The sequence below is a fragment of the Stenella coeruleoalba genome, assembly GCF_951394435.1.
Source record: "Stenella coeruleoalba genome assembly, chromosome: 8".
Taxonomy (NCBI): domain Eukaryota; kingdom Metazoa; phylum Chordata; class Mammalia; order Artiodactyla; family Delphinidae; genus Stenella; species Stenella coeruleoalba.
Genome location: NC_137154.1, coordinates 44,884,854 through 44,907,857, shown reverse-complemented (window position 1 = coordinate 44,907,857; position 23,004 = coordinate 44,884,854). Strand labels below are relative to the sequence as shown.

General features: G+C 53.6%; 1 protein-coding gene across 1 annotated transcript in view; it reads left to right on the top strand.

Annotated features, from left to right (window-relative positions):
• The window catches only part of AMPD3 (adenosine monophosphate deaminase 3), a 42,274-nt gene that overhangs the window by 3,659 nt on the left and 15,611 nt on the right, over positions 1 to 23,004 (top strand). The window contains exons 2-6 of the mRNA XM_079928272.1: positions 5,792 to 6,017; positions 11,833 to 12,037; positions 15,269 to 15,431; positions 17,855 to 18,074; positions 19,917 to 20,046. Coding sequence (XP_079784398.1) covers positions 5,797 to 6,017; positions 11,833 to 12,037; positions 15,269 to 15,431; positions 17,855 to 18,074; positions 19,917 to 20,046 — 939 coding nt within the window. The 5' untranslated portion in view covers positions 5,792 to 5,796. The remainder of the gene's footprint in view (positions 1 to 5,791; positions 6,018 to 11,832; positions 12,038 to 15,268; positions 15,432 to 17,854; positions 18,075 to 19,916; positions 20,047 to 23,004) is intronic.

The window sequence follows — 23,004 nt, the reverse complement described above, 5'->3', positions numbered from 1 at the left end:
GGGGTGCATGTATCTTTTCAAATTAGTGTTTTCATTTTTTCAGATACGTACCCAGGAGTGGAATTGCTGGGTCATATGGTAGTTCTGTGTTTAGCTTTATGAGAAACCGCCATACCGTTTTCCACAGTGGCTGCACAAATTTACATTCCCACCAACAGTGTACGAGGGTTCCCTTTTCTCCACATCCTCGCCAGCATTTATTATTTGTGGTGGTCTTTTTGATGACAGCTGTTCTGACAGGTGTGAGGTGATATCTCATTGTGATTTTTTTTGTTTGTTTGTTTTTAATTTTTTTATATTTTATTTTTGGCTGTCTTGGGTCTTACTTGCAGTGCGCGGGCTTCTCATTGCGGTGGCTTCGCTGGTTGCGGAGCATGGGCTCTAGGCGCGCGGGCTTCAGTAGTTGTGGCTCGTGGGCTCTAGAGTGCAGGCTCAGTAGTTATGGCACACGGGCTTAGTTGCTCCGCAGCATGTGGGATCTTCCCGGACCAGGGCTCGAACCCGTGTCCCCTGCATTGGCAAGCGGATTCTTAACCACGGTGCCACCAGGGAAGTCCTGTTTTTTTTTTTTTTTTTTTTTTGGCGGTACGCGGGCCTCTCACTGTTGTGGCCTCTCCCGTTGCAGAGCACAGGCTCTGGACGTGCAGGCTCAGCAGCCATGGCTTACGGGCCCAGCGGCTCCACGGCATGTGGGATCTTCCTGGACCGGGGCACGAACCCGTGTCCCCTGCATCGTCAGGCTGACTCTCAACAACTGCGCCACCAGGGAAGCCCTCTCATTGTGATTTTAATTTGCATTTCTCTGATTAATGATACTGAGCATCTTTTCATGTGCCTGTTGGCCATCTGTATGTCTTCTTTGTAAAAATGTCTATTCAGGTCTTCTGGCCGTTTTTTAATCAGGTGGTTTGTGTTTTTGATGTTGAGTTTATAAGCTGTTTATATTGATATTTTGGATATTAGCCCCTTATCGGTTATATCATTAGCAATATTTTCTTCCATTCAGTAGTATCACAGATTGTCTTAACGTTCCTTCAAAAGGGAAAAGGCTTTGCGTTTGGGACCAGTGTTCCTCCATCCAGGGGGACTTCTGGGCCACGGGGAGCAGAGACAGGTTAGGCTCAAGGTGGAATTGTTAGGTCCTGAGCAAAGGTTGCCCTCCCAAAACAGAGCCACAGTTTCCTCCTAAACTGCTCTGGAGGGTCTTGTATCCCTACAGCGGGGCCCTTGGCCATTGTCCCAACCTGTGTCATCTTAGTGGGTCTGCTGCCCACTGGACATGATGGACATGATGGAGCAGATCTCACACTGGTCACTGGGGCCCAGGAAGGCAGCTTTCTCTAGGTTGGAAAATGAAGGCTCAAAGTGGAAGGCATTTTCCAAAGCCTATGCCCAGGATATTAATGGGTGTTTTTCCCTATGGTGGCAGTGGTGGGAGGGTCAAATAAGTGTGTTGGGTTAAAGAAAGTTAAGCAGCTTTCTTGACTGGAGGACTTCTCAGATGTTTAGGACCTACTAGTAGGAATTGCGTGTGAATCCCCATAAAGACTGTGGTATGCAGTCCTGTCCCAGCCTTCTGACATTTTTATGTTGTACACACTACACTTTGGAAAATGCTTGTTTAGACCAAGGGTATCCACGGTCTGGTTAAAGGTGCAGAATAAGATTCCTTGGATGTGCTGGGTCTAAGTCGGTTCTCAGATGCATGGGCTAGGATGCTCCCATGGCAGCCCCGTCCTACCCGCCCCCAACCTCGCCCCCCAAACACACTAGCAGAAGGAATCGTTTGCCTCTCCTCCCTCTGGCAGGATAGTACTAAGGGCTCGGATTTCTTTTTTTTTTTTTTTTTTTTTTCCGTTTTAAGGTCATTTAATTATTTAATGAATACACATTACCCTCCCTCTAGGTTGCTTGTAGCCTGCTGGTTGCACTGTTTATGAAACAGCTGTGAGGACGGGGGGTTCATAATCTCTTGGTAGCTAAAGCCCGGCAGCGGCCTGAGGATCGTGTGTCAACCCTGTAATCCTGCTCTGTACGCACAGGAGTTATTATGTGGGCTCAGGAAGGCACAACCTCATGATTGGACGTGAGGAGGTGACTCAGGCCCAGGTCAGGGCTGGAGCCAGCCTCCCGGTAAACAACTGGCCCCATCCTTTCTGGGCGCTTCTCCCCAGGATTTCGACAGCACCACAGAAATAGCCCTTTTGCTCATGGTTATTTCCCAGACCCACGCTGTTGGTCTGAGTCACGGGGAAGCTGTGTGTCTGTTGTGAGCTTCCCCACAGAGGACCATCCTTCTCCTAAACGACGGATGAAGAGTGGAGCTTTGCGACCTGTGATGCTGCTGTGATCCACCCTGACTGCTCTGCGGGTCCCTTGAGGCAGGGAGAGCGGCAGCTGTGGTGGCTGGGTGGCCGCGTCCAGCCGGCGCTCAGGAGGCTCCTCCGAGCTGGAGGCCCACATGGGAGCCGGGAGCGGCAGTAAGAAGGGGAGGCTGGGGCAGGTGGGCTTGGGTGGGTCAGGCGGGAGGCGCCTCTTCCCTGGGTGTGGAGGGGTGGGCAGGCACGTGCGCTCCGGCAGAGCTGGTCAGGCTGCCCTGTCACCTGTGATGTGCAGCTCTTTTCAGGGAAGAAGGGAAGGAATGAGACAGGGCATGCCCGTCTTTTCATCCTTGCCTGCTCCTGCGCTGAGGTGTCCCCTCCCCCTGAGTCTCTGTCCTTTCCAGTTCCTGGCCCTTCCCTCTTTTAGAGGGGGTGGGGAGAGGCTCATATTAGCAACTGGCCCGGAGCTCCCCCCGCCAGCCCTGGGGTGCCCTCAGGACTGTTTGGGGGGCCCTCTGAGGAGACCAGGGCAGGCTCTGTGTGTATAGACGACTTCCCTTGGTAAGATGAACCGGGTCCCAGGCCAAGCCCGAGGCGGGGTTCAAAACGGAAGCAGCACGGGTGATGGTATCGCGGTTAGTGCGCGGCTTTCAGGAGGGGTCTGGACGTTAGAGGGAGGCTGTGGCTTATCGTCTGCGGTTTGTCAGGAAGGCTGAATGCACTATTGCATTGGACAGCAGTTGCTTTAGTTTCCTGCTCTGAAGAGGGCTGTGAACCGGGCCAGGACGCTGCATTCCGGACACAGCAGCCATGATAACTAGCATTACCTGGGCCCCGTAGGACTCTTGGAAATTTTCCGCTTCCATTTCATATTCACGGAAGAATTTCCAGCCCAGACTTTTCCTGCTCTTACTGAGGGGTGCTCACCGATATGCAAAGCAGAGACCTCCCACCCCAGCAGCAGACAGAAGCGAGCTAGCTGCACTTACACGGACTCAGCTCAGCCTCCCCGGCAGCACGCAGCCCTTGGCCCAAGTGCGTCACCTGGGTGGCATCCTCAGAATCGGCCATGGAGACTCCAGTGCCAGGCTCAGGTCTGTGTCATGGGTTCTAACTGTGGGAGTCTGGCAAGAGCAAGAAACAGCATCATTTGTATAAGGAGGGGATTTAAGAGGCACTGTGCTCCCTTTCTGGAGGGGTCATGGTGCTATGAAAACGTTCCTGTTTGTTGAGATTGGTGGATTCTTAAGCACTGCGCCACCAGGGAAGTCCTCACAAGGTATTTTTTATGTGATTGCACTGTCCTCATAGTTATAATTTTGGTTGCTTAATTTTTTTTTCAAGCGAGTATGCTCTCATTTGGACATTTTAAAGCTATTTATATAAAGAGTGAAGGTAAACATGTTTGTGCTTTTTCCTTCCTTCAGATTCTTTTCTTAGAAGCAATTTCTAGAAGTGGGTTTACTCTGTCAGATGCTTGAATGGTTTATGGCATTTGCTGCCTCTTGCCTGGGGCCCTTTGGAGGTCTGCTTCTGAGATGCGATGTGAGGTTTTGGAATGCTGCACTTGCCCGGGGCCTTAGAGTTGAGGGCTGGGGGCCCAGCTTTGCTCTCCCCTAACAGCTCCTCCCGGGTCTTAGCTGTTTGTCTTTCTCTCCATTTCTTTCTTCTGTCACCTTCTCTGGCCTCTGCTCTGATAGTTTCCAGCTTCCCCTTCTCTCTGCTATCAGGATGTGGAAATCTCCACAGTCAGCTGTTCATCTCTGCAGGATAGGCCTTTGCAGTCCTGGTCTCTGCTGCCACGGACCAGCAGTTGCGTGCTGGGCTGCCTCTCACCTCCCAGCTCCCTCCCACTCAAGCCCCTGAGGGTGAAGGAGGCCCAGGAAAGGCCTGGCCCTGGGGGCCGGGTGGGGGGGAAGGAGGAAATTGGTTTTACAGTCTAGGGGCCCACAGGGGTACTGTGCCTGTCCGTTACCAGCCTGCTTGCTTCACTCCTGTCTGTGTCATGAATTAGACCCATGTACCGCAGAGAAGACCAGAGCAGCAAGGCTCCCCAGGCACCAGAAACCTCCCTGGTACCTAGAACTGAGAGGGCCTTGGAGATCACTTAGTCTAATCCCCTTATCTCACAGGTGAGAACACTGTGAGGCGAGAGAATGACTGCCCCAGGGTTGTTCAGTGAGTCCCTCCTCCCTTGTAATTGCTTCCTCTCCCTGCCAGGCAGCAACTGGGCCCTGTCTCACCTTCGTCCTCCTCTGTCGGGCTGACAAAGCCACGTCTCTCTTCAAAACCCTCCTTAAAGAAACTGGATGGACAGGAAACGCCTCTTCCAGAGCCGCTCCTGGTGAAGGTGGCTTGTGGAGAGGAGGCCGTATTGGTCTGTTCCATAAGTGTGAGGGACAGTGTGGACACTTGTCCTGACCCCCAAATAGACAGAGAGAAGCAGCACAGCGTAGTGGTTTAGAGGACAGATGCAGGAGCCAGGTGCCCGCATTCAAATCCCTCAGCAGAGGCTTAGAGAGGAAAGGGACAGGCGAGCCAGAGACTGAGAACAGCTCAGGTCTCTGCCCACTTATGAGAGGTGTGACCCTGGGCAAGTTAGCTCTCTGTGCCTTCCTTCTCTCATCTGTAAAATGGGAATAAACTGAGCTCGTGAATGTACAGGGCTTCGCAGAGTGTACTTACTATGGGCTATGTAAGTGTTGAAAGACAGGCAGAAAGACAGCAAAGAAAGGAGCCAACCAGGCGATTTAGACCAGCTACTGACAGGAGCCCAGTGTGCAGAGGAGGATAAGGGCAAGCTTCTTTGAGGAAGTGAGTTTTCAGTGGGGTTGTGAGAGGTAAAGAGTCTCCCTGTCCCCAAACCTTTATTTTATTTGCTGTCTTGTTAGAAGTTCCAGAGGGTTTGGGAGATGGTGGAATTATGATTTCATTTCAGCAAAAGGCCTCATTTTATGTGGTGAGGAGTGTAGCTGTGGATCTCCTGGGACCTCATGCTAATCATTAACCCCTTAGGTCTTTGGTCTTCCCCTATGTGCAGTGGGAAGCAAGTCTGGACGTTGTAGTACGTGGCACGGCCTCCTCATAGCCTGCAGGAAGGGGCTTCTGAACTCTCCTCTTCCTGCTCTGTCATGGAAACCAAGGCGGGAAGGACGGGGCCGCCCACGCGCTAAGGATTCCCTGGGTTCAGGACAACAGAAGTAGACTTGGTTGGACAGTTCATTCTTTCACTTCTGAACGTTTGCGTTCTCGTGAGATGTAACTGGACCTACGCCCTTCACATCCAGTCACTTATGGAGCTAGTTTTAAAAATTGGCCTGCAGGGTTTGGTCTGGGGAGTTCCTAAGTAGACAGCTGACCACAAGCACCGGGGCACCTGGCCCTTGTTTCGGTGTCTTCTCCTGCCACTCACCAGTGACTCAGGTGGTCCAGTAATTCTTATAGGCTCACGCTGGTTCTTTTTCTGCCAGTCGAGATGCCGCGCCAGTTCCCCAAGCTGAACATCTCCGAGGTGGACGAGCAAGTCCGGCTCCTGGCCGAGAAGGTGTTCGCTAAAGTGCTCCGAGAAGAGGACAGCAAAGATGTCCTGTCCCTCTTCACCGTCCCCGAGGACTGCCCCATCGGGCAGAAGGAGGCCAAGGAGAGGGAGCTGCAGAAGGAGCTGGCGGAGCAGAAGTCTGTGGAGACTGCGAAAAGGTTTGTCCCCCTGACTTGGGTGGGGCTGTTCAGACCCAGGCGGGCTGTGGGCGTGTGTCCTGGATGAGACGCTTTGTGTGAACTTGGCTGTCCTGGGAACTGAGTTTATTTCTTAACCAAGACTATTGAACTCACTGCTTATTCACTGAAGTGTGTCTTGGTGCCTTTGTTTGGTTGAAAAGATCAAAAACCACTTTCTCTCCTGATGTTTTAATAACAAATCATGTGCACAAGTACACACCGTTTCCAAATGACATTTCCATTTTCTTTCTGAAAACTCGAGGATTTCTTGGGAAACATGTTCTACTTCTTTTCATTGCTAATTAACAATGTATATGTACTTTGCACTGTTAATTAACTCAGCTCACTGTTTGCCAGGTGCTGTGCTGGGCACTGGGGATGCATTAGTGAACAAGATAGGTATAGTCCCTGCTCTGTAGAGCTTACAGTCAGCCTAGACAGTAATTAAGTGACTGGACCACTCAATTGAAAAATGACAAGTTATGATAAGTGCTGTGTTAGTCAGGGTCTAACCAGAAAAGCAGAAACTACTTGAGTAATGGAAATAGGATTTTCATGCGGGGAATTGGTTACAGGGGGTAGAGAACCGAGGAGGCAAGCAGTGGGGAGAGAGGCAGCCCGGAGATTAGACACAGCAGGAAGCAGCCACTACCCCAGGCAGAGAGACAGTGGAGAGAGGTGGTGTTGCTGGAGCCTGGGGTAGAGAAGTTGGAACTGTGGTGGCCTTGTCAGTGGAAAATGTAGCCTAGGGGGAGAGGCAGCAGCTGCAGAGATGCCTCCCAAGGCAGAGATGGAGGCAGGGATACCTGGCTTTAATCCTTCTGGCATGTTCCAGTTTTCCCCACCGGTTGCCACTGGCCAAACCTAGCCAGCAGCCAGCTGACGCATGGAGAGGGAGAGTCCTTTTGCAGACTGGGTTCTTCGGGAAGGTCTTTCCTAGGAGGTGACGTTGTAGCTGATGCAAGGGCATAAAGGAGCCAGCTCTGGGTAGAGCTGGGTGAGAGTCTTACAGGTGGAGCAGCCGGGACAGAGGCCCTCAGGGATCTTCAAGGAGGCCCATGTTGGGCAGAGGTGTGGTTAAGGGGGAAGAGCCATGACCTCCGGCTGGAGGGGTAGGCAGGGCCCAGATCAGGTTGGTCTGTGCTCCCTGGTAAGTATCGGGCTGGCTAAAAAGTTTGTTCAGGTTTGTCTGTGAGATGTTACGGAAAAACCCGAATAAACTTTTTATCCAACCCGATAGTTTGGATCTTTGTCCAAGTGCATTGGGAAGCCCTCACCCTTTTAGCGTATTTCACCTGGGAGAGCAGAATTAAAGAATAAAAAGCTTTGAGAACGTGTCTGGCAGGGCCGTAGCTGGGTGCCTGGCTGGCTGGCGTACTGCAGACCCCAACAGCTAACGTCGTAGAACTTGGGCTTTCTCTGCAACCTAGTCCACCATCAGGTCCGTCCTAAGGTACCGCCTTATTTTAAAAGGCAAGTCCTTTCCTTTCTTGATAGGACAGAATTTCAGTATTTCCTTAACTTGTTTTGGAAAGTAGTAAAATGGCAAGTACTTGTATGAAGGCAAGAACAGAGGTTCATCATCCAAAAACTAAGTGTTTTCCTTCCTCCGAGGGCTGTGAAGTGAAGGGGTCGTTGGTGCCATTGGCCAGCTCTGAGTGCCAGCCTTGTGCTGAGTGAGGTGGGGACAGGTCATCCCTGGAGGGTAAAGAAGAGGCTGATGGGGGAGACCCTGGTCCACACTACACTGACTGAACAGAGGGCTAACTTCATGAACTGAATGGTCTGCCGGCGTTCTGTGTCTTAAGAATTGAGCATTTTGGACCCTTAATAATGAGAAGGAGTCCTGGCATTTCGTATTACTAGAAATAGGTTTCTGAGGCCAGTTTCCATTACAGAGCGACACTGGGCCTGACGTCTTCAAAAGAGAGTCTTCTCTTCTTATCGATGCCCAGGCTAATGGCAAAATAGAAGCCTTCTTACTCTAAGTCTAAACGATGCTCCGTGGTTTCCAGAAATTCCTCTGCAAGCTCATCTCCAGAAATTTTGCTCCTTCCCTACTTGTTAGGTTGTGATGGTCTTGGTTTGCATCTGTCTGCCCCCTTTTTTTTTTTTTGCGGTATGCGGGCGTCTCACTGTTGTGGCCTCTCCTGTTGCGGAGCGCAGGCTCAGCGGCCATGGCTCACGGGCCCAGCCGCTCCGCGGCATGTGGGATCTCCCCAGACCGGGGCACAAACCCGTGTCCCCTGCATCGGCAGGCGGACTCTCAACCACTGCGCCACCAGGGAAGCCCTGTCTGCCCCTTTTGACTGGAAGCTCCTTGAGAACTTTATCTGGCTCCCACCGGATCCCCGGGATCCAGCCCAGGACTTGGCCTGTGCTGGTGAGCAGTGGATGACGTGTGGCAGAAGAAAGACATCCTGTTTCTCCACTGCCGCCACAGATGCTACCTCGGGGTGGCCACGGCTCTCTGGGCCACTGTGTTCTACCACTCCCTGGTACGCTCTGTGACCTTGGGCCCATTAGGAAACCTTTCTGTGCCCCAGTTTTTCATCATCTGTAAAGTAGATATGGTAAAGAGCTACTTTCTTGGGGTGTTGTGAGGAATGAGGGAATTAACATACGCAAAAGGCTTGGGGCAGTGCCTGGATCACAGGAAGCCCCACGGAGATGTTAACTATTTGTCCAGCTTCCTGCGGCAGAGATGGGCAGCAACAGCAGCTACTGCTTCCTGTGGGCTAAGTGCTGCCCTGTGCAGTTTACTTTCTTTCTTTAAGCCCCACATGAAGCTTATCAAGTGGATATTCTTATCTCGATTTTGCTGATTAGGACACATTGCCAGTAAGTGACAGGGCAGAGACTCAAATCCACGTCTTTCGAAGGTAGGACCCCACACTTTAACCACGAGGCTGTCCCATCTCCAGTCAGGGCTGGGGTCCTTGCTTCCACGAGAAGACACTGGAATGACACTGGGGGCTGCTCCCCAGGGTATAATTGCCAGCTTCTGAATGAAATGGAGGGAAAAGCTGGACCGTAGCTCCTTGCTGCCCACTGGCTTCTTTTCTGCCAGAGGACAGCTTGGTTCCTAGACTGCCTGTCAGATGTCCCAGCATCCTCTGGAGCTGTGCCCCCCCCCAGCTTTATCTCTCAGCCTCGCTGTTCAGTAGAGGCACCGTTATGCAAATACTCAGATGTGAATCGTTCGGAGGAGGAACCCTCTCTGCAGCTTCCTCTTTGTCTCTGGCTGCTCCCTGACATTCTGGAACCTAAATGCTCATGTGGAGCCTTCCCGCCAGAGCCAGGCGCTGTGCCGGGCTTTGAGGATGGAGGGCGCTACATACAAACGTCAGAGGGCGACCCCTGCCCAATAGCCAGCGAGGAGCCTGGGCCTCAGTCTAGGCCCACATGGAGATGAATTCTGCCAACCACCTGCGTGAGCTTGGAAGTGGATTCTTTCCCAGGGTCTCCAGCTAAGAGCCCAGTGTGGCCAGCCTGGGTGTGGCCTTTCAATACCCCGGACATAGAGCCCAGCCGAGCCCACGCCGACGTTTCACCTACAGAGCTGCGAGCCAGCAAGTGGGCCCTCTCCTTGGGCTCCATTTAGCTTTTCCGGTTTTCTTAGAGACGAGCTTTAGTGGTTAGCTCTGGTTATTCCAAGCCCTGGCCCATGGCGTGTGGGCCCTAAGGAGCTGCCCCATCTGTTGTTAAACCTGTCCCTTATCCCTGTGGAGTCCGAGCTCCCAGCCCATGTTCACGTGTGACAGTCTGGGGCTCACCTGAAACCAAGGTTGGAGCCATAATGGATGGGTCCTGGCTTCCTCCCTGGGGCAGAGGAATATGGACGTTCCTTGCACAAGTCTGGTGGGCTTTGGCTCAGACAGCTTTCTGATTGTGGTTTTTTTTTTTTTTTTTAAACTTACCTGTTTCTCACCTTAGATGTCACCTTGCTTTTCCTTAGCAGGACTGGTCATCAGGCGGCATTGGCTGAGGCCTGCAGGGGTATAGTTGGCATAGAGATAAAAACAGTGACCTGGCAGGTGTGTGGGTGACACAGAAGCCAGAGTCTCCCAGGGTCTGGCTGACCCTGTCAGAACAGGAGAGGGAGCCCAAAGTAACGGCTCTTCCTCTAGGTGCGAACATCCAAACGATGCCAAAGTGGGAACCTCATTGCTCAAGGTGAGTCTGCCTCTGAGGAATGATTGACAGACGTGAGTTGGGATCTTCCTTGGAACGGGATGCTTGACTCAGCTCCGTGTGATGGATGGATGGTGGGCTGGGGAAAGCCTAGGCTGGAGGTTTCTGGAGTCCAGCCTGGGTTTCCTGAACAACTCAGTGCATCTGTTATGTAGGGTTGGGGTCAGGGCAAAGACAGACTTCTGAAAAAGGGCCGCCCGCCTCCACTTTCCAGGTCTAAACAGTCTTTTCCCCAAAGAGGAGATAACACATGTGGGCAGATAAGGACCAGAGAGCCATGACAAGCAGTGGGTGTATAGACAGGGCAGGGAAAGACTGGTGGTTCCTGAAAAATCAGCTGTGGGTCTGTGAGAAGAGACCCGGCCAAGAGCCAGGAGGAAGACAGCTGCCTCTGGGTGAGTCATAAGGTCGGTTTGGAGATCAGCTGATTTCTCCACACCCTGTAGGTGTCGCGGGGGCCTGGAGAAAAGGAGGGGTTCCAGGGGCTCTGGTGGGTCACGGTTGTCACTGAGTCCTTCGCTGGTGGCTGTAGGCCCTGGTTGTGCTGGGATAGTACCCAGGAGGCTGCTGGGCCCTGTGACACAGGAGGGCAAGTAGTCAGCTGGTTGCTGGCATTGGACATCACTGGGTGGCAGTGCAGGGGAGAGACGTGGGAGAGGGGAGTGCTGATGGCCTCACCTCCCTGCTGCTTAACTCTATGCCTGGAGATCCTAGGACTTGGGGTGGTGTCATTTGAAACATTACTGATTAGTTAATGAGGAAGGTGAGGGTTCACAAATCAGCATTGCAAATAAGCATGAGCTTGTGGCGTTTTAAACCAACCTTGTTCTTACTTCCCCAAGAGTTTGTGAAATCGTCTTTTGGTGCCAAGGTGACAGGTCCAGAGAGACCTGAAATTGATGCTGATTGGTCCCTTTCCCATAACAAAGCTACAGACCTGTGCCTGCCCCAGCAGCGGCCAGGAGGGCACGTGCCAGGCTAGAGGAGGGAGCAGCTGGGGTGACAGGGTACCAGGGAGGTGGGAAGCTAAGGGCTAGCTGCACCTTGCCGTGACTTCGTATAAGCCATTTCCCATCTCTGGTCCCCTGACTCTTCCTTTATGAAAACAGGAGGTGGGACTGCTTGACTGTCATGATCTCTTCTGGCTCCAATGCCCCAAACTATTAACTTTGTGAAGTGCACTGTGATTGAGACTGTTCATATGCTGGGACCCAGAGTCTGGCTTATCTGAAGACAGCATGGTGGTTGATTCGACATCGTGCTCACCTCACTTGCCCTTGGTGTTAGACCCCTGCAGGGTGGTCTGCCCTCTGTCTCCTGAGACATTTGCCTACTTGCATGTTCCACGCGCCCTGCAAGCGCAGGCCACAGCAGTTCTTAGTGGCCGCAGGGAGGGGTGTCTGGGATATTGCATGCAGAGAGACGAGTGTGAGAGGACGCCACGAACGATTAGAAACTTCTTCACGGTAGGACCAGCACCGCTGATTAATCAGAGCCAAATTCTCCTGCCAAATTCTCCTGCCATGTCCACAACAGAGACTCTTCATCACTCGCCCCAGTTCGCTGCTTTCTTTCACTTTTCCTTGTCCTCGACTTTTAGAAAGAAAAGTTTTAAGATGATTCGGTCCCAGTCCCTGTCTCTGCAAATGCCGACGCAGCAAGATTGGAAGGGCCCCCCGACAGCCTGCCCAGCCGTGTCTGCAGCAGCTCCTGTGCTCCCCGGAGCCCCTCCCCAGCCCGCACCTGCGCCCTATGCCATGCCTGAGTACCAGCGGGTCACCATCAGCGGAGACTACTGTGCTGGGGTAAGGCGTCTCTGCGGGGGCTCTGTGAGTGTTGTATATACCTTGTGCCAAAGCTGGGGTCCCGTGGGGTCACGTCCAGCCCTGAAGCCTGGCCTGGTCTGTGGGTGTCTGGGAGGTGGCAGGCAGGAGGCACAGGAGCCTGGAGAGAAGGAGGTTTCTAGGCGACGTAGCGGGTGTGTGTCTAGGGCGCTGCTCTCCCTGTGAGGAGGGCCTAGGGCTGCAGGTTGGTACACCGTGTGGCCCGTAGGTTCCATATGTGCTGTGGGCCCAGAAACACTGCCCTCTGTCCCTGTAGCCCATTGGGGACAGTTCCAGCTTGGGCTCTTTAGTGTTCCCAGATGTTGAATGGATTAAGTCCTGGTGTTGATTGGTTTGTGCGAAATCAGTTATTGCTGAATCAGCTCCTCCTCTGTGCTTGGACTCATGTCCTTAAATACAGGCTAGACCAGCCAGGCAGGACGAGCAGGTCTCGACAAGAAAGTAAACAAGCTTGGTTTGCACCAAGTCGGTTAGCTCAGTCACTGCAAATGTGCTCCTCTCACCTGGTTGGATGATGCCTTTTTATTGCTTGTTTCTTGAAGAGAAGTATCACTTAGTGCCAGGTTTGGTTCCATCTCCCTGGCCCTCAACCTACTACCCTCAGTTGGCCTTGTTATTCTGTCTCTCTTCTTTTTTAACAGTAGTTTTAGAATATATAGTGTATCTGAGAAAGCAAAGTGACTTATTACCCTTCTATACGTTTTCTTCTAGCTTAAAAAAATTTATTTTTTGAGCAATAGAAAATCCTTGCACATGGCTTAAAATTTAAAAGGTACAAAAATTATATCAGTCCTCTAGCCACCCGATTCCCCTCCTCAGAGGCAATCCTTGGTTTTGGTTTCTGGTGTGTTCTCACATAGATGGCCTGTGTACCTACAGTTTACTATGCCCGTGTAGTTGATTTATTTATTTTTACACAAATGGTGGTTACTATACATTATACTGAGCCTGGGTTTTTCATGTAACAGTACATCTTGGAGATAATGCCATATCAATACATCAAGAACTTCCTTGTTATTTCTGTTTTACAAGTGCATAGTATTCCACTGTGTGGATGAACCATACTTTATTTAAATTCCTTTCTATGCACGGGAATTTTGGTTGTATTGGAAACGACACAGGCCTTGCCTGGAGATACAGTATCCTGACCAGGAGTCCGTGGTGTCCACCCAGCCTCTGGCATGTGGGCAGAACAGTGGAAGGGGAGACTAGAGGTGGGCTGACAGCCAGCTGAACGGGGGGGAGGACGTTGGCCTGGTGCATTAACTAGCTCCTTTCAGTCAGTCTCCTGCTTGGCACATTGTAGGGCATTGAGCCCCTGAACTGGTGAGTGGTCCCCAGAGAGCCACCAGTCTATGAGAGGCAGACTGACCTTGCAGGTCGCCTTGGCCCCCAGTGGGTCAGCCGCCAGGCATGAGGCCTGCAGTGCTTACAGGTTGGCTGGTCTGCTGGGACTCTGAGCACGTCTCTGATACCTCCAGCCGTGGCCTGAGCCCCTTGCCCTGCTGAGTCCCTCAGTCCTGCAGACAGTATTTGGCTTTATTGTTGGCAGGGACATATTTGTGTCTACGGTGTTGTCCGCTCACCTATTCCTGTTGCTCTCCTAAGCCATCAGAAAGTGTAAAATGGAATTAACACCCCCTCATGGGGACACCTGGAGTCAGGAAAGGAGAAGCTCCTTCCTTAACAAGAAGCAAGGAAAAAAAAAAAGTGTAAAAACGTGCATGGGAAAGATGTATACCAACTTCCTTCCTCTGAGGATGGAGTGGGTGGAGGAGGGCAGAGTTTTAGCTGTTATCTGAGGTGATTTATTTATGTAAACATATAAGACATCTGAAACAACAATAAAAAATATTAAAATTGTTAGCTCTGGAAGGTAGATACATGGGTGTCTGTCATATTATCTTCAGTGCTTGTCTGTATGTTTACAACATTTCAAAGCTAAAAATGATTTTTTTTTTTACTAAAGCAGAGGGGTCACGGTCCAGGCCCCAGCCTTCCGGCTCTGTGCTCCCTCTTGTACCTCCCTCTGCTGCATCTCATATCCTCTCTTATGAATGACTGTCTCCCCCAGCACGTTCAGATTTCTTCCACACCTGTCCTTCCCAAGAGACAAAGATTAACGAGCCCTCTGGAAGGTGGGAATTTATCTCATTTATCTCTGAGCGTGAGGCAGCTCTGGGAAAGCAGAGCATACTTGGGCTTTGGGACTCGGTCAGATCAGGGTCTGAAGTTTGACTTCGTGACTTCCTGTGACTTATCCTCTCTGGGTCTCTGTTTCCCCAGCTGTAAAATGGGTTGCAGTGAGGACCAAAATGAAATCTACGAAAAGGGTCTGTCCCATAACACACAAGTGCTTGTTGACGGGGTGAACGGGGGTGATTACCAGGTGAATCAGAAGCCTGGGGTTGGCAAAGCAGCAGACTGAGCACACAGAAGTTTTTATCTTTACCTCCGAAGAAACCATGTATTTTCTCAACTGAAAATGATGATGCTAACCCTGATCGGGGATACGGTCCAGGCTGTGCCTCTTCTTGGGCCGGGGGCAGCAGCAGCTGGCTTGTGGTTGAATCAGCCGCACTGAGGCTGGCCTGCAGTGTGCAGGCTGGGGTACCTGACGCTCTCCAACAGCCCCAAATCTCCTCCTGTGTTAGGGGACCCCCAAGACCCCTGCTGGGTTCAGTGATTTGCCAGGAGGACTCCTAGGACTCAGCGCAGAGCTGTACTCAGGACTAGGATTTATTACAGGGAAAGACTGCAGAGCAAAGTCAGCAAAGGGAAGAGGTACGTGGGGCAGAGTCTGGAAGAGGCCAGCAGCAAGCTTCCCAGCAGCCCCACCCAGTGGAGTCACCGAACGCACTTAATCCATTCAGCATTGAATTGTGACAGCACGTGTGAAGTGTCATCTACCACGGAGGATCCTTCGAGACTCAGCAGCCACGGTTTTCACTGGGGCTGTGGCCACACATCTGCAGAGCACATCCCTCGGGTCCAGACTCCCAGAAGGAACTTGGGTGTCCGGCATTAACCATGGTATTTGTACAAACCGTTCAAGCACAGGGAACCACTGGGCCCACAGTGGTGGGAATGCTCCCCAAACCCAAGTTGCCTGCTGCTGGTCAAGGGCTAACCTTGCGGCAGGTCTTGCTAGGTCAGTGGTCTCAGGCCTGCTGTGTGAACCCTTTTCTGCAGATCACCGTGGAGGACTATGAACAGGCCGCCAAGAGCCTGGCCAAGGCCCTGGTGATCCGGGAGAAGTACGCCCGGCTCGCCTACCACCGCTTCCCACGCACCACGGCCCAGTACCTGGGTCACTGGCGGGCAGACGCTGCACCTCTGGAAGAGGGCCTCCCAGGTACGGCGCTGTGGCTGCAGGTGGGCTTTCAAGCAGGGCATGGCCCGAGGGTTGGTCAGGAGGTTTTACTGGTTGGATGTATCTCCCCCAGATGGTGTTTTAAGGGCAGAGCCCTGGTGTTGGCTTCTCCTACACTGATTTTTTTTGCTGGTTTCCCCAAGGATTGATTCCACGTGCACTGTGTGCCTTGCCCTTGGTTGAGCTGTACAAGTTGAGAGAGACAAAGCAGGGGAGGGGGTGAAAACAGTCCCTGATCTTGGGGGTCCTCCAGGGAGACAGGCAGCCTCATGCTGGATATTTAAACACAATCAGACAGTAAATGCCAAATTGGTGGTGAGGTGGGTGGCGTGTGGGTAAGTAGAGAGGGTGTGTTCCCAGGGCAGGGAAGTTGGCTCTGGAATCCAACACACCTGCATTCCGATCTAAGCTCCACCACTGTCTTGGGCAAGGAAGGTATTTCTCCAAACCTCAGTTTCTCAGTCTGTAAAATGGGAATACTAATAATATCTATCTCTTGGGCCAGTTGTGAGGATGAAACGAGAGAACGCACGTGAAGTGGTTAGTGCAGTTCTGGCATCTGGGGAGTGATTGGTGAATAGGAGTCACGTTGATGCTGTGGAGTTTGGGGAAGGAGGGATCAGAGAAGGCAGGATGGTTTCTGGTGGAGTCTGTTTGGCCTGTGAAAGACCCAGGAGCAGTAGAGGCTGCAAGTTAACTAATATGAATGAAGACAACAGGAAACCTTGATCTTGAAGGTTGGTGGTGGGGGATCGGATGAGGGCCTGGTGGTCTTGTGCCAGCACCCAGGACCCTGGCTGCCCCCTCGGGGGGGAGTTGGTGCCAAGATGTCTCCTGTCTCTTGCTTTCCTTGAAGCTCTGAGACCTCGACTTTGGGCATCTGTGACTACCTGGGGCCCTGGGTAAGTCTCAGCCCTCCCAAACCCGTTTCCCTGTCTGTCTGAGGGAAGTTGATCCCACCTGCTCCAGTGTTGGCAAGGGCAGGCAGGACTGACTGTTGAAGGTGTACTTTATACAGAACAGAGTCCCCGGGGGCCCGGGTGTGAGTGTGGTGACGTGGAGGCAGTGGTCCCCCCAGGCCTTTGGACTGCGTGTGTCTCACAGGCACTGGCACACATCAGGGACTCCTGAGCTGGCCTGTGGCCGTGCCTGAAGTGTGTGTGGGGGGCATCAGTTCCCCGCCCCCGTGATGCCTCACATCTGCTCTAGGGCAGTCTGTTCCAAGCACTGATGGGGGTTGCCCAGGCAGCTACTCCGCCTTCATTCCTTCCATTGATGAAGATTCCAGGGTTTCCTCCTGCCTGGGGTGGCAGCCAGGCAGCTGGACCCTGTGCGGGGTTGGCTGATGTGCAGAGCTGAAGCCCCCAGTTCTACTGCCGCTCGGCATAACCTGTTCCTTGGCCAGAACAGAGCTTATCGAGAGCCAGGAAAACCCACTATGAGAGCAATGAGAATAATGCCTTACGATGTATTACTGTTTACAAAGCATTTTCCTCTACCTGCTAGCGCAGCCCTCACAACAGCCCATTAAGGCAGGGTGTCATCCTCAGGTGAGCAGACAGGTTCAGGAGGTAACGTCGTTTGCTCCAAGTCGTAGCTGGGAAATAGCCAAGAGGCCTTTTCTGGCTCCTGTGGGCTAACAGCCTGCAGCCGTAGGGACAGACAGCTCTGTCTCTGGGGGGGACGCGTTCCCTATTCTGTGCTTATTTGTGGAGGGGATGGCTTCTAGCCCCTTAGCCTCCCTGGGCTCAGGAAGATGTGGAAGGGCAGGGACGGTTATTCCCACCGGGCAGTGCCAGCTTCTGTCTGTTCTCTTATTAGGGGAAGACACAGCTGCCCTTTTTCATAAGCCTCGTGTCCCTGAAGTTCCCAGGAGGCTGAAGCTCGTTTCAGTTAAAGCAGTGAAGGGCCAGCCGCGTGCCAGGGCCCGTGCTAGGGAATGGGGACACAGCAGTGAACAAAATGAACATATACTGCCCAAGATAAAGAAGAGAAATTACTTTACATAGTGGCAAGTGCTGAGGAGACAAAATAAAGCAGGGAAGGGGATATGAGATGTCGGGGGCAGTGGGAGTGGTTAGGTTTTAGATCAGACAAGCAGGGCAGGCCTCGGTGGGAACGTGACTTTTTTTTTTTTTTGCGTTACGCGGGCCTCTCACTGTTGTGGCCTCTCCCGCTGCGGAGCACAGGCTCTGGACACGCAGGCTCAGTGGCCATGGCTCACGGGCCCAGCCGCTCCGCGGCATGTGGGATCTTCCCGGACCGGGTCACGAACCTGTGTCCCCTGCATCGGCAGGCGGACTCTCAACCACTGCACCACCAGGGAAGCCCGGAATGCGACTTTTGAGCCCCTGTGAGCTCCTGAGGTGAAGGGCACTTGGCCATCACTCAATCCTGTTTTGCAGACTTCCACCCTCCCCCACTGCCCCAGGAAGACCCTTACTGCCTGGATGATGCTCCCCGAAACCTGGGCTTCCTGGTCCGCATGCAGGGGGGCATCCTCTACGTGTACGATAACACAAAGATGCTGGAATGCCAGGAGCCCCACAGCCTGCCCTACCCGGACCTGGAGACCTACACGGTGGACATGAGCCACATCCTGGCTCTCATCACCCATGGCCCCACGTAAGCCCCCCGAGTCTGCCTCTCTTTGCAGGGGTGCTATCCTGTAGGAAGGGACCGGGAGAGGCCTCTTGCTGTGGGCTTCTCCTCAGCTAAACCACCCCCAGAAAGGTTTCCCCTTTCCCCAGTGCTTTGTGGGTTTCTGCCACAGTCTTCCTTCACAGGCTGGCATATTAAAGTCGCTACTACCTGTCCCTTCTGCACGCGCAGGTGTGGGGCATCTGCTTGCCGCTGGCCACCTGTGCACCTTAAAATGGCGGTCACTCCTCCCCCCAGGCAGGACGGCAGCCTTGCAGAGAGTTACCAGCCTAGGGCGTTACTGCAGGTGGGGGAGTGATGAAGACTGTTGCTTCCTCTGTTGACTTTTCTGTGTTTCTGGAGGGGAGAGTGCAGGGAGCCTGGGAACTTAGCCACGACCCCCGTGTCGCCTGTAGGCTTGGCTCGAGCTAACCCGGCAGGGAGCTGTCTTCCTGGGCCCTCGCTTCTTGGTGAGCACTTAAGCGAATCAGCAGTGGAGGCTCAGCCTGCCCGGGCCCTGAGCCCCTCTGACAGCGGCTGTGCTGTGAATACCAAGCCAGGACTGGGGGTCCGGGGGAGGGGGAGGAAGCTGGTCACGGCTGAGGGACTTATCTCTTGCCCTGCCTTTTGGGGTTCGCTGGAAATGGGGTGATGCCGTGTCTGAGGTGGGAGGGTGGGCCCCGAAGGGATGGACAGAGTGGGTCTTGGTCCTCGGTGATCTGAGGGCAGACGTAAGAGCCGGGAGGGGAAAGGGTAGTTCCCGGGAGCTTGCCTCAGCCAGGAAGAGCAGGAGCTTTGAGGGGAAGCCTGGGGGATGGGACTGCTCCCCACGTGTGTGAGCAGTGGCTGTCGTCAGGGCGAGTCCCGCTGGGGAAGGGACTGGGTGATATGGCCTTGGGAATCCCGTCCGACCCAGACTGTCCCGTGCTTGGCTCTGGGGCTCATCCAGCTGATGGTGCTGGTGCGGGGCCGGCGGCTGCTCTTCACGCACGTCTCAGTGACGGGGCGCCAGAGGAGCTGTGTGTGTTTGGGGGCCACAGGGAAGCAGGGTGGCCTGGCTTGTGATTGAAGGTTCCGCGTGGCTGTGGGCACAGGCACCTGGCAGTTGGCTGAGAATAGGGAGTGCTCCCACCTGCAGTGGCCTTTGCCAGCCGGTGGGGACATCAGTCCTTGCAGAGATGGTAACCCCTACGTTTCTAGTGGCCCATGATGCAGAACATCCTCCCCTCATCCTGAAGCCTCAGCGTTGAGAAGTCTTCAGGTCTCAGGGTTTGGGGGATGTCATTTGGTCACAGGGTGGTTCTCTGCTGCCAAGGTGGGCAGGTCACACCTTAAGGTTTGACTGTATTATCAATCTTTTTCACTTTTTCACTCTTTTCAAGGAGTGAAAGGTGGCTGAGGATAGATGGGAGGAAGGAAAGACGGAAGGGCTGAAGGAGGGAGATCTTCCTTGAGTGTCCACTCTGCTGAGTTGGGCCCTTCACACACATAAGCCAGTTTAACCCTCGTTTCAGTCTTGGGCATTGCTGGCTCCATATCTGTTCATGAGAGGCAGCAGCTTGGGATGAATTGCCTAAGCCTGTAAGGCTAGAAGTTAAGGAACCCGTGTGAGGTTGCAGTCAGCTCTCTACTGCCCCCATCGACTCACATGGCTGTGGTTCCACACTTCAGCTGGGTCTGCAGAAAGCGGGCCCCTCCGTACCCCTCCCTGCTCCGTCCTGACCCTCCGCCCAGGGGTCGGTCGCCGCAGACACTGGAGGTCTCGAAACTAGAGAGCTTGCTGTGCCTTCTCCTCAACTGTGGTTTCTCCCCCTTCCCAATCTGCAGGAAAACGTATTGTCACCGGCGACTGAACTTTCTGGAATCCAAGTTCAGCCTTCACGAGATGCTAAATGAAATGGCCGAGTTCAAAGAGTTGAAGAGCAACCCTCACCGAGACTTCTATAACGTGAGAAAGGTGCGTGAGCCGGTGTTCAGAGCCGGTGCCCTAGCCCGTCCGGGCTCGGCCCCCTGCGTAGCCTTCCTATGTACAGAGGGAAGACTGGCCAGTTGCCTTCCGTGCGGCAGGCCACGCCTCAGGTGGTACTTGGTGTGACATGGTGGAAACCTTTGTCCATGTTGTGTATCTGTTGGAACGTGCCCTCCTCCTTGAGAAATAGGGCATGGCCTATTAAGTGGTTATGAGAGTGGAGACCAGCCTACTTTTACAGTAGAGAACGTATTAAATTTATCATGGATCGAGAAAAGCTATTAAGGCCTCTTTGGACTTGGGAGTTTGTGGCCCTGCTTCCTTCTGCATGGGGCGTATTTAAGGAATAGCATCCGATGTGCCCCCCTCTCTGGCCTTCCCCTAGAGTGGAGAGCCTGCAGGGGCCGCAGTCGGGGCCGACGTGCAGGTTAAATGATCACGGACTTCCGCTTTGCCATTTTATTCCGTGTGACTAATATACAGTGAGCGTGGGATCAGTGCCAAGCGTGGGGCCTTTGATGCCTAATGAGAGGACTTCTTGTCCACAAGCAGCTCCCAGCCTGTTACTGTTAGTGTGATAGGTGTGTGACCGGGGTGTCTTTCAGGGAGAGGCCAGGACTGAGGTGACTTTGCGTAGGAGTTTGCCAGGCAGAGGGCAGGGCAGGGGGTGGAAGTGATGGCCCAGCAGGTAGAGGGAGCTGTGGCTACAAGCAGCAGCAGGGGGAGAGTGGCCTGAGACAGGAGGGAGCGCGAGGGTGCCGGTACAGCTGCAAGGGGTGCAGTGTGGCTGGAGCTCGGGGGTGGGGGCAGAGGCTCGTGGCGGGCTGTGGGGAGTGAGCCTGCAGGTGTGGGTGAGGTTCTGGATCACGCAAGGGCCCACAGGTTTGTCAGAGGCAGCAGGGAGGCGGGCGGGGGTGTGGCGCTGCTCTGGGACAGAAGCTCCGGGAGAAGGGTGGGGTAAGGCTATGCCCGGAGGAGGGGTGGCCACATCTGAACTGCGTCACAGCAGGGTTGTCATGGCCACAGGGGCCTCTGTCCCAGTGCCACCCTCTCCCTGGGGTCAGCTTTGACAAGGGAGGGTAGGCCAGAGGAGGTTGTGTCTCCTCTGGAGAGCCCAGCTCAGGCCTCCCTGACCCCCTGCCTGGGAGCACTCAGCAGTACTACGTGGACGGCCTTCTCCAGTGAGGCCCCGAGATCACCTCTGCTAAGCTGCATCCCACTTGGATGGGATCAAGAGCCCCCAGGGTGCAAGTTAGGCTTCTGCTCCTGGGCTCTGAGGCTCATGGAAGAGTCTCGGGCATTTCCAGGCAGAGGTGAAAGGATGTGTGGTAGACACCACCTCCGTGGCATATTCACCTTCAAGCACCATCTGTTTCTTCTGTGTGATCCTCAGGTGCTCAGACAGCTGGGTGCCTCAGTCATTAGGTCAGCTCCTCTCTGCCCTGCCCGAAGGAACCCTACAACGCCCAGATGGGTGTCCAAGAAAACTCCTTGCCCAGCCCTGCGCAGCCCTGCCTTCTGCCCACGTGCGCGCTCTGGGCCTGACTGCTTCCTGCTGCCTGCGCCTGACTGCACTGGCTCCGACACTGTCTGCTTCTAAGGCGGGGCCCCAGTGGGTGTTTGCGCTCTCTGGCCACCATGAGGGCGAGAGTCCTAGGGGGCAGGGGGCGAAGGGGCTGTGGTTACATACCAGAGCCCATCCTCGCGTTCCCTGTCAATCTGGGCGTTCATGTGCTCTCTGGACAGAGGTGGCCTTGAGCCCCGTGCTCTGACACAGTGGGCTGTTCTCTGGCACCACAGCTATCCGTAAACGCACGTCCAGGTCAGGCTGTGCCCGCCCCTCCCTGCCTCCTGAGTGCTGGCTGCTTCATCTTACCCTGGAAGCCTGTGCTAGGGGAGGAGAGCTGACTTGCTGAAGTTCAGGCCGGGCTGGGAGGTGGCCTCCATACTTCCAAGTGGCTGTCAGTGTCACAGGGGCAGGCCAGGGTCCTGCTCTGAGGCAGGAGCTGTGCCTGGCTGTGGGTCAGTGTGGGCGGTACTTGTGAAATTACCTGCAACGTCACATCAGGTCATGGGTTATGGCACCGTGAGGCCAAATCAGCAGGACTGTGTCACTGAGATGACTGTTTTCTGCTCAGAGCTGAGAATGAGGGGCTGAGTGTTCGCTGCTTGGGAGTTGGGTAAGATTAGGCCTTACCCACTTCGGTTTAAATGTCATATCAGGGATAGCAGATAGGTTTCGTCTTCTGTGCTAAACTTGACCAACGGGGAGCGCCTACCTGAGGCTACTCCCGAAGCTTAGTGAAGAGTGCTGTAATTGATCACCGATGTTTGCCACAGGGGTGGAAATAGTCAGCGTTGGCTTAGGGGCCGGGTATTGGCCAGCCCTGCTTAGAAACTCTACTGTTCGTTTAGACCCAGGTCTTAGATGAAAGCAAGGAATGCTCTTGGGTCTTCTGGTGAGTTGAAAATGCTGACCTCCAAGGACAGGCTCTTTTACTTGTTCCTAAAATAATCACCTTGGTAAGTTTGAAGTTTGGATCAGATGCTTCCTGGATTATCCAGTTGTTTTCCTCCCTCCTCTAGTGACTCCTGGGAATGAGGACAGGCTGCACCCCCTGCAGTGTGTCATTGCTATGCTAGAGGACAGCAAGAAAGCCCAGAATGTGCTAAGTCATGCTGAGGTAGTTGAGCCCAGCTGTGTCCAGATGAGATTACTCCGGCTGACCTCCGCTTGTGTGTCCCACATGAGCCCAGCCCATCCGTGTTGTGCCTGAGCCTGTGTACTGCTGTGTGACGTTTTAACTTTTGGTGCTTCCTTTCTCTGATGCCTAGTGGTCTGTTCTTCTGGTAGGAGTGGCAGGATTAAGGGCAGGAAGGGCTCTGATGAGTGAGTGATGTTGGTCAGTGATATGGGCTGGCTGATTAAAAAGCTCACAGAGGTTC